The 10,221-nt window shown below is 57.6% G+C and overlaps 2 protein-coding genes across 7 annotated transcripts in view; one reads left to right on the top strand and one right to left on the bottom strand.

Moving 5' to 3' along the window:
• Positions 1-93: 93 nt before the first annotated feature.
• Positions 94-2,829, bottom strand: DEXI (Dexi homolog). Its single transcript, XM_077316056.1, has 2 exons — positions 2,494-2,829; positions 94-1,261 (listed from the first exon to the last, which is right to left on the bottom strand). The coding sequence occupies exon 1, from the start codon at positions 2,679-2,681 to the stop codon at positions 2,502-2,504; it is 180 nt and encodes a 59-aa protein (XP_077172171.1). The 5' UTR covers positions 2,682-2,829; the 3' UTR covers positions 94-1,261; positions 2,494-2,501.
• A 167-nt stretch (positions 2,830-2,996) lies between these two features.
• CLEC16A (C-type lectin domain containing 16A) overlaps positions 2,997-10,221 on the top strand; it is a 36,365-nt gene continuing 29,140 nt past the window's right edge. For 3 of the 6 annotated variants that reach the window (XM_077316053.1, XM_077316055.1, XM_077316054.1), the window contains exons 1-5: positions 2,999-3,254; positions 6,778-6,906; positions 7,231-7,364; positions 7,571-7,719; positions 8,229-8,334. In XM_077316053.1, coding sequence (XP_077172168.1) covers positions 3,178-3,254; positions 6,778-6,906; positions 7,231-7,364; positions 7,571-7,719; positions 8,229-8,334 — 595 coding nt within the window. In that variant the 5' untranslated portion in view covers positions 2,999-3,177. Of the gene's footprint in view, positions 3,255-6,777; positions 6,907-7,230; positions 7,365-7,570; positions 7,720-8,228; positions 8,335-10,221 lie in introns of all 6 variants that reach the window. The other 3 variants (XM_077316052.1, XM_077316050.1, XM_077316051.1) reach the window with 2 other exon arrangements.

Raw genomic sequence — 10,221 nt, 5'->3', positions numbered from 1 at the left:
CTCAAAACCCACCCCTGGAGAGTTCTGAAAGGGCAGCAGGAGGTCGCCTCTGGCCGTCTTGCAGCGGGGAAAGTACGACACAAGCAGCCGCTGTCGTTTGGCATTCACTGTATTCGTTAAATGCAAAGCATCAGACATTGCAGGCAGCTCAAGTGGGGATGCTCAGCTGTGGCCTTCGCCAGGGACCGACACCCGTCCCACCTGGCACATAAATTAATATACAAAACTCCCCACCTTCGGTGACCTGCCTCCTCCACGGAGGCTGGTCTTCAGCTATTGCTTCTTTAAAAAAAAAACACAACTGCAATTCGACATTTCCCAAAACGACGCGAGATCCTCAAAGAGGAGTCCTTCCCTTTCCCCAGAATTAGAAAAATACTTATAAAGGTATTCTCTTTCTCTCCCCCTCCCCCCTAACACTGCTTGGCAGATACAACCAGGCGGGGCGCAACGGCGCATGATCCCGAAGCGGCGTTAGCGGGGACCAGGGTGGGTTTCAAAAAGTGCACCAGATCAGCAGCAGCAGCGAGTGGTCGGGGGTCTTCTGCAAGGACGCCGGATTCTTGACCGTTGGGCGTGCCGGACAGCAGGGGCCCCAGAGGCTGGGAACCCCTCCGACGGCATGGGGGTGGGGGACGCCAGCATGTGACCCCTCCCACCTCGAATGCCCCCTGCAGAAGGAAACCCATCTAGAACAAGGCAGAGTGTTAGCGTGGCTTCTACGCTTTTCGAACCGAAAGTTTCCCAACTGCAAGAACGGTCTGGGGAAGGGGGTTCAAGGCCTTCTTCGGCAATCCTAACCCATCGTAACGGTATTTTGAGCGGCAGGCTTCTGCCATGCGAGAGGGACCCCGTGAAATGTTACGGGAGAGGCTGGGGCCATTTCTCATCGTGGCATTCCCCCGCCAGGCCAGCCACACCAGACTCCCCCACAAAAAACTCTCTCCGAACGCAGGAATCCGCTCTCGATTCATTCCCCAGAAGCGGCAAATTCCACGTCGGGAGCTTTCAGTGATGTGGTGTGAGCGAAGGGGCTCACGTGGCCGGAAACCATGCCCTGGTCTCCACGTAACCGTAAAGCCGTGTGCCACTAATCCCGGCAGGTCCGAGTCCAAACGCTGGCAGCAAAGTCGGAGGCTGGAATGGAGGCAACGGCCGGCCCACGTCACCCGAAACGCCCGGAAGCATTTTCTTTCGCAAGGATGCACGTTCAAGGCCCCTCCGTTAGGTCACATCTCAGGTTCCCAATGTGCAGCAGACTCTAATTGGGTGGGGAAGGCGGGAGAGAGAGAGAGAGAGAGAGGCACAATTAGCACAAGAGTTCTTTGGGGGAAAACAGGCTCCGTTTTCAGGGCTGGGTTGGGACAGAGAGCACCTGGCCAGGAAGGAACACAAAGCACGCCCCTCGGGAGGTAGACGCTGGGATGCTGGGTGGGTCCCCTCCACCCAGGAAGCGCCTTGACCCTGAATCTGACCCCTCGGTCCATGAAGGTTAGAGTCCCAGGCATAAGAGGGTCTTTCCCATCACCTCCGGCCTGCTCTCTTGTTAACTGGAGGCGTTGAGATCGGAGCTTCTGAGCAACGGTCCCTCAGGATGCACATTCACACACGCACCCCCTACACACCCGCGCTAAACAAGAGTGTCTATTCTCTTGAGATTTCTGCAAGGCACCTTCCCAACACTTCATGCTCAAGGTCAAAGGGGAGAGAGTGCACACCCAAAGGAGACTCCAGGTGGCTTCCCTTCCTCTCCCCACAACAGGCACCCTGGGAGGTAGATGGAGCTGGAATTGCTCCGAGAGAGAACTGGATCCCCCATCTGGCTGCACGCCGAGGAGGGCAGGAACAAACCCTGTTCTCCGGATTAGAGCCCACCGCTCTTTAAGCACGATAGCCCCCCTGAAGCCCCAAGGTCACTGGTGGCAAAAAGCAAACTCGAACCCAGGTCTCCCACATGGGGCTGGCCGAGCTGTAGCTCCCCAGAGGCCCATGGGCTACAATTACCGGTAAGCAGGAGGTCAGGGTCCTTGCAGTCCATGGACGTCTGGAGAGCCACATGGGCAGAGGCTCATGGTCATTGTAGTCCATGGGTATCTGGCCAGCCATGCCGGCAGGGGCTGTAGTCCCTGGGCACCGGGAAAGCCACCCTGGCAGGGCTCATGGTGCTTGTAGTCCCTGGGAATATGGCCAGCCACCGTTGCAGGGGCTCATGGCCCTTGTAGTCCCTGGACATGTGGCCAGTCGCAGTTGCAGTGGCTCATGGCCCTTGTAGTCCCCAGGCATGTGGCCAGCCGCGGTTGCAGTGGCTCACGGCCCATGTAGTCCCCGGGCATGTGGCCAGCCGCAGTTGCAGAGGCTCACGGCCCATGTAGTCCCCGGGCATGTGGCCAGCCGCAGTTGCAGTGGCTCACGGTCCTTGTAGTCCCTAGGCATGTGGCCAGGTGCAGTTGCAGGGGCTCACGGGCCGTGTAGTCCCCGGCAGGGGCTGCTGACCTCCTCCGTCAGTCCCAGGGCGGGTCGAGCGGGGCCGGGCCGGGGTCGGAGAGGGCGCCGAGCTCGAGCAGCGCGTGGTCGAGGTCGTCGGGGAGGAAGACGAGCCCCACGTTGAGCGCCACGTACTCCAGCAGGAAGGCGTAGTAGAGCAGCAGCACGTTGGCCACGAACAGCCCCGCGTGGAACATCCGGGCCCTCCGTCGCCCCCGCCCCAGCCCCGGGCCCGTCGCCCCGGCAACCCCCGCGGGCCACGGAGGGCAGGGAGGCCAGAGCGCCTGCGCGGGGCCCGCCCCTTCCGCCCGCACCCGGAAGTCACCGGGCGGAGGAGGCGGGGCCTGGGCGCCGACCTTCCCCTCCCTCCCTCCCTCCCTCCCTCCCGGCCGGTCACAAAGACCCGCCCCCCGCTTGCCAGGCGCGCCTGCGCGGCCGACCCCGCCGCGGGGCCCTCTGGGAGCCGTAGTCCGCGCGCCCTCCCCGTCGGCCGGCGGCGGCTGCGCGGAGACTGCATTTCCCGGCGTGCCCCGCGCGCCGCTGTCAGAGCCGGGATGGCGTCGTCGGCGTCGGGGCTGCTGCTGCTGCTGCTGGTGCTGCTGGGGCCGCGGAGGGGAGGCCGGCCGTAGCCGGGCACTGAGCCCAGGGAGGCAGCCAGGGAGGCCGGGTCGGGACGCCGCCGCCGCCGCCGGCATGTTCGGGCGGTCGCGCAGCTGGGGCGGAGGGCAGGGCAGCGCCGCCCGCAACGTCCGCTCCCTCGACAACCTCAAGTGAGTCTCCCGGGCGGGAGGGCGGGAGGGCGGGAGAGGGGCGGGGCACGCGCCTGCGCTTCCTCCAACGCCGGGACAGGAAGCCGCTTGCTGGAATCCCTCTCTGTCCCCCCTCCTCCTCCTCCTCCAAGTCTTCACGACAGCCCTGCGGGGTCGGCCACCCGTCTGGGGCGGGGTCTGCGCGGGAGGGCAGGGGAGCGGCTGGAAGCTCTGATAGACACACCCCTCTTAGGGCCGGGCACTTGTTACAAGGGGGCCCAACCAGTCCTTAAAAGGTAACGTTGCAGGTGGGCGCTCACCTGTTTTTGTCTGCGAGGGCTGCCTTACGGGCGGACACCTGTCCGAGCAGGTGACCATGCCAGTGGGTGGGTGTGTGCATGCAGGCGGACGTGCATGGCTGCGGGGGATGCGGCGGTGGGTGGGTTTTGCTCGGCTTCCTCGGCACCCTGCCTTTCCCCTCAATGGGGACACAAAGCGGCTTGCTCCACTCTCCCCTCCTCCGTTTTACTCTCACGACAACCCTGCGAGGCTGAGAGCGCTGGCTGGCCCAAGGTCACCCGGAGGGGGGATTCAAACCTGGCGCCTGACGGTTACTAGTCCGAAACTCTTAACCGTAACACTAGAATCAGAGAATCATAGCGCTGGAAGGGACCCCTGGGACATCTAGTCCAACCCCCTGCCCTATGCGGGACACTACACTGTGTGTATACACACATGTATCTGTCTATGCATGAGTGGTACGTAGATATCTGTGTGTGCTGGTACATAAATACTGCATACACACAAACACACAGATATGTACATGTGTACTTTATAGGTGTGTGTCTGGAGTGGCCCAGTGGGTTTGCTGCATGTCAGTTCCTAAATCTGATCTAACTGTTCCGGGCCTATCCCAAAGGACTGGCCTTGGTTGGGAAGATGAGACCAGTGTACCTGGGGGCAGGTGTGTTTCTCAAAAGTGTCTCATGCTCTTCCGCCAAAGCCCCCGGAGAATGCTGGCAGTGCGGTGCGATCCGCTGCGTACTTCGGGGCAAGTTCCCTGCATTGTGCAGGGGGGTGGACTAGATGGCCCTGGAGGTCCCTCCCAACCCTGTGATCCGTCCTCCCTCGCAAGTCGGCTGAGGATCGTGGCCCGGTTCTCAACTTCCAGGTTCTGCTTGCCCAACTGGCTGCTCCTTGCGTAGCCCGCGGGGCTGTTGTGCTCAAGTTGTGGCATTTCTGCTTGGCACCAGGTGTCCTTCCGTGCCACACGCCTGTCTCCTGCCCACAGCATCACACCTGGCATCCCAGCCTTCCACCCTGACATTCCCGGGCGCATTCCTCAGCTGCTAATAAACTCTTGCTACAGCTGTTTATCTAGGGCAGCCGGTGAGTCAGGGCACTGGACCGACCTGTTCCTGGGTGCTCTGGAACTGAGTCAACGCTTGGGCGCCTGGGAGAAGTTGAGACAGGAGCGCGTGACAGCCCATCCCTTTAAAAAAAATATGATGATCTGGTTTAGTTGTATTTCACCTGTCACCTCAGCGGGGTCCCAAAGCAGTTTACAAAAATCATTCCCCTCCCTTCCATTTTTCTTCACAGCAACCCTGTGAGGTAGGCTAGGCGGAAAGCGTGCGGCTGGCTCAAGGTCCTGCAGCAGAGTGGGGATTTGAACCGGGGCCTCCCAGTTCACAGCCTCGTGCTCTGACCGCTATCATATTGACTCTCATCTCCCAGGAAGTCCGTCCCTGCTGGGCCAGGTGTCCCCAGGGCCTGATCCAGGAGTGTAGCTCTTATGCAGCCGTCTGAAGGCCAAACAAGGTTATTTGTGCAGAGGGACAGATGGGATTTTTTGGCTTGGCTCAGCCTGAGACGTCTCGGCTGCCTGTGGGAAACGTAACCAGCAGCGCCGGAATAAACTGGATTAGACGTTCCACTGGAAGAGGATGAACTAAAATTAGTCTGAGGCTTCCAGCTGCGGGAAAGGTGGCCTCCCCCAACACCGTGAAGCGCGTGGGCAGGGATATCGGCGATCCGGTTATCCTACTACGTAGCTCTTCTGTGTCCTGAATAAGTAAGATTGGAACCTGGAGCCGGAGATGGGGGAGGCACAGCCCAAGCGGTCCCCTTAAACGGCGTCCGAAAAACCGTTCCGGAAACGCTGGGTTCGCGGGTCAAATTTATCCCAACAGGGGTGTGAAAAAGCCAGACAGATAAACCCACAGAAGACGCTGCCGATCTGCTTGCTTCATTCTGCCACGGAGGCATCAGAACTCCAGGAGAGGCCTGCTGGGTCAGACCAGGGAGGGCCCAGCTAGTCCAGCAGTCCGTCTCACCCGTGGGCTTGGCTGGGTAGCCATGTCGGCCTTTCCCGCACAAGCGCATAGGGATCGAGCGAACGTCCGCATGACTTATTTATCCACGCTGGGCTTCAGCTGCATTATCCATGAGGCCCGCTGGAGTTCAGTGTAACCAGAGTCCCTTAGAAAGTGACAGGGCTGAACCAGGCAAACCTCTTGAGCTACCAAACCAAGTCGGCACTTCTTCGTTCTTACAACTGTTCCTGCAAGTTTCTTTTGTTTGCCGCAGCACCCAACCCAAGGAGGCATCCTGTGTAACCAAGTCGGCTTGCCTGCTTTGTCTTAACACAATGCATTATTTCACTGGCTGCTGGAGGGGGTTTAGTTCTTGGGTGGGAGCCACTGAGCTCCCTGCTTTCCGTCTCTCTCTCTCTTGATGGGAAACCTGGCCGAGCTTTTTAGAGGGGAGTTACAGGGGTCCGGGTGGGTAAACGTTGTAAGAAATGTGCGGGCCAGAAGCGCCTTCCGGAGTATGGAAGAGGACGTGGAAGTTCTGCAGACCTTGAAGGGAGGTTCCGCCAGTCTTTTTGTGGGAAGGGGAAGGGGCGGGGGTGTTACACGGTGTATTTTAAGGAGGGCCAAGCCCCAGTGCAGCTGCATGCTGCACGGTCTGCTGGTTTCCAGACTCGTGTTTTGAAGAGCCCGGAACGGAAGACAGTTCTGCGTGCCACTGCTGACGAAGCCAGAACAAGCAAAGAGTTGGGGGGGGGGGGGCTTGTCCTGTGAGAAGAGGCAAAAGAGTTTTGAAATCTTTCAGTACATAAAAGAAAGATAATTACGCAGGGGTATTGGCAAAGTTTGAGTAAACTTCACCTGGCGTGGAGACAGTTGGGGACATACCTATATATATATATTTGCAACTTTCCCCAGAAAAGAACTTGGGGCCTCCTAGGAGAGTAACTTCAACCGACAGAAAGCAAGTCCTCTCACACGCAGGACGGCTCACCCGGGTCATTCGCCCGTGTGGGATTTGCTTATGGTTGGGTCTTTGCCCTGGAAAGTCCGGCCTCCTTGCTTAACCCAAAGCCCAAACGCACCCCGGTGGCTTCCCCGAGGTCTTGGGAAACTTTGGGGGATGTCTCTCCTCTCGCGAGCTCCCCGTGTTCGTGGGCAAGAACCCTCAGGCGTCTCAAGGGCCTCGCAGCAACCGGCTAACGGCTTCTTTCCCCGCCTTCCTCGCAAAGGTACATGTACCACATTCTGACCAAGAACACCACCGTGACCGAACACAACCGCAACCTGCTGGTGGAGACGATCCGGACGATCACGGAGATCCTGATCTGGGGAGACCAGAATGACAGCTCCGTGTTCGAGTAAGTGCTTGGGAGCGACAAGGATGCCTCAAAGTGGCACACGAAACTGCTTCTCCAGGGCTTCAGCCTTTCCCCTCCCCTCCTGCCTGGGCCTTGATAACTGGAGATGCCGGGGATTGAACCAGGGACCTTCCGCCTGCCAAGCAGAGTCTCCCCCACTGAGCCGCAGCCCCTCTCCACGGCTCTCCAGGGTGTCTCTCAGGCGGAGGTCTTCCCCACTCCCTGTAGCTTAACTAATGTTTGACAAAAAAATAAGGAAGGGTTTGTTTTATTCTGCCAAACACAGCAAGCCAAGAGGGTAACTCTTCCTGTTGGTCTCCCCAGCTTCTTCTTGGAGAAGAACATGTTCGTGTTCTTCCTGAACATCCTGCGCCAGAAGTCCGGCCGCTACGTTTGCGTCCAGCTCCTGCAGACGCTGAACATCCTCTTTGAGAATATCAGCCATGAGACCTCTCTCTGTGAGTACACGTGTCCCCCGTCCCCCTCTTCCCACAAGGCAGCTGGGCTCTGTCCTCGAGGCGTTCGTTTTTATTTTCTGCGCTTTCCTCCTGGGATGAAACGTGCTGGGAGACCTCCCGTCTCTTCCCAGAGGGAAGCGTTACTTTCATGCGCCGTTTAATGCTGATTGCTGGGCTGGTTTGTTCTCCCCCCCCCCCACTCCCAGATTACCTGCTTTCTAACAACTACGTGAATTCCATCATCGTGCACAAATTCGACTTCTCGGATGAAGAGATCATGGCGTACTACATCTCCTTCCTGAAGACGCTGTCTCTGAAGCTGAACAGTCACACGGTTCATTTCTTTTATAACGAGGTCAGTGGTGGGTGCCGGGAAACCTCCCGAGGGGGTTGTGTGTTTGAGACGCAAACTGAAGGCCCTGCTCTCCGTCCCAGAGGTCAGAAGCCACAGAATCCTGGAGTTGGAAGGGGCCATGCAGGCCAGCTAGTCCCACCCCCTGCTCAAAGGCCGCCAGGTAGATAAATGGATCTTGATTCTTGCAAAGCTAGAACGAGAGAGCTTTTGCTAAAGCCAATATTTGCCAGAAGAGGGCGTCAAAACATCAGAATCCAGAGTTGGAATAGGACGGAGCTACAGGCAGCTACAGCAGATGTCGGGCCCACGGTAAAGTCGGCCTCATTCATTCCAAGCAGGTTTCACTGGCAGGCTTTAAGCAGCGGCTGGACACTGAGTTCTCCTGGATGCCTGAGGCGGGTTCTGCCCTGAGCAGGGAGTTGGACTTGACAGCCTGCATGGCCCCGTCCGTGGTCCCCATGAGCCCCCTGAGGCTTCCATTTTCAGCTTCCCCTGTCCTCTCTTTCCAGCACACCAACGATTTTGCCCTGTACACCGAGGCCATTAAGTTCTTCAACCACCCCGAAAGCATGGTGAGGATCGCTGTCCGGACCATAACGCTGAACGTCTACAAAGGTAAGCCCCGCCCAGATCTGTATTGAGGCTACGTGGGGCAGTTCCGTCAAACTTCGATCGAGAGGGAGGTCGATGGAGCAAAGGGGCGATGTTTGAGTCCCGGCCCACCTTTGAGACCGGCCAAGTCTCCTTGCGGGGGGAGCCGTCCTGTCTGGGCACGCCCACAGAAGCGTCTCCCCGGAATTAAACTTTGTGGGTCACTGCGCTGCAACTTTATCCCGTGGTTTCAGGCCAGGCTTTCTCAGCCAGGATTTCGGGAATGCCCCAGAAGGGTTTCCTGAAAGGGTGGGAGTTGATTCATTTTTCAATCCATTAAAAAAAATATGTTCCGGAGCGCCAGGAGCCCAGACCCCAATGCGTTCAAGGGCGTGGTTCTGTGGAGCGTTATGCAGGAAACTATGGCTCAGCGGGACTTAAAAATTAAAAAGGGCCTTGACTAGATCCCACTCCGGGATCTTGAGACAGTTCTTGGTGGTCCCTGGCCAAGGGAGATCTGTGTCTCTCCCGCCTCCATGAATGATTTTCTTGCTCTGTGCTGTTGCAGCAAGGTGGGGTCTCCGTGGACACAGAGCAGGGCCCAGAAGGTTCTGCACAAATGGAGCAAGGAGCTGGGAATGTCTCCCAGAATCCTTTGCTGCCCACAGTGGGCAAGGGAGGGGTCCGTGGCAGGAGCCCCCAGGAGACAGAGAGCCTTCCGGAATACCACTGGCCTGGAGTTCAGGCATGCCGGCAGGATGGGAAGGTTGGGGGGGGGGTGGCTCCCCACTGCTGCCCCATGGCTTTCTAGGGCCAGGTTTGCAGGTGTGTTCTCTCTCTCTCTCTTTCTCTCTCTGTCCCCCTCCCCTTCTAACCTGTATTTTCTCACCTAGAGCGCTTCTGCTTTTAGCTGCTTTGCCCTCTGGAAGGAGGCCGCCGCTGTCCCCAGCTCTCCTGACCCCGTTAACCACTGTCTGTTTCTTGTTTTTTGTCTTCTAAAACCCTTTTCTTCACTGGCGATTCCCGTGCCCCCTAACACAGTCTCATGTAAGTGCACCGATGGCTTCCCACTTGTCCGTTTTGATCGCTGTATTCTTGCCGCGTTCTCCGTTTTCTCGAGCGCACGAGACTTCCACCCCCTCCCTGCAAAAAAGGGTGTTAGATTCCCCCCCCCATTGCTTTCGCAACACCATCTTAATGACTTGGCATTTTAATGGCCGTGCTTAACCTTCCCCCCCCCCCCTTCTTTTTTTCCTTTTGGAAAAAAAGAAGTGAAAATATAATAGAAATATAGCAGTTAGGGTTATGTAACAATTCATATTGTTCTCCAAAAAAGTACTACACTATACAATCTACTAAATAAACAATCAGAAAATCTCCTCCTCGTAAGAGTCATGAGAGCCAGCTTGGTGGAGTGGTTAGGAGTGCGGACTTCTAATCTGGCATGCTGGGTTCAATTCCTTGCTCCCCCACATGCAGCCAGCTGGGTGACCTTGGGCTCGCCACGGCACTGATAAAGCTGTTCTGACCCATCGGGAATATCAAGGCTCTCTCAGCCTCCCCTCCCTCACAGGGTGTCTGTTGTGGGGAGAGGAATGGAAGGGGATTGTAAGCCACTTTGAGCCTCCTTCGGGTAGGGAAAAGCAGCATATAAGAACCAACTCTTCTTCTAAGTGTAGTGGATTCTATTCCAGAGAACCGGGTTTGATTCCCCACTCCTCTGCATGCAGCCAGCTGGGTGACCTTGGGCCAGACCAAGTTCTCTTAGAGCTTACCTCACAGAACAGTTCTCTTAGAGCCCCACCTACCTCACAGGACGTCTCTTGCAGGGAGAGGCAGGGAAAGGTGTTTTTAAGCTGTTTGGGGACTCCCTCGGGCAGTGAAAAGCCAGGTGCAAAAAACCCAGCTCTT

The sequence above is a fragment of the Paroedura picta genome, chromosome 17 (genome assembly GCF_049243985.1).
Source record: "Paroedura picta isolate Pp20150507F chromosome 17, Ppicta_v3.0, whole genome shotgun sequence".
In the NCBI taxonomy this organism is placed as follows: domain Eukaryota; kingdom Metazoa; phylum Chordata; class Lepidosauria; order Squamata; family Gekkonidae; genus Paroedura; species Paroedura picta.
This window is presented reverse-complemented; position numbering and strand designations above follow the sequence as displayed.

Coding starts and splice junctions, on each gene's coding strand:
- DEXI (XM_077316056.1), bottom strand. CDS start 2,681: ATGTTCCACGCGGGGCTGTTCGTGGCCAACGTGCTGCTGCTCTACTAC.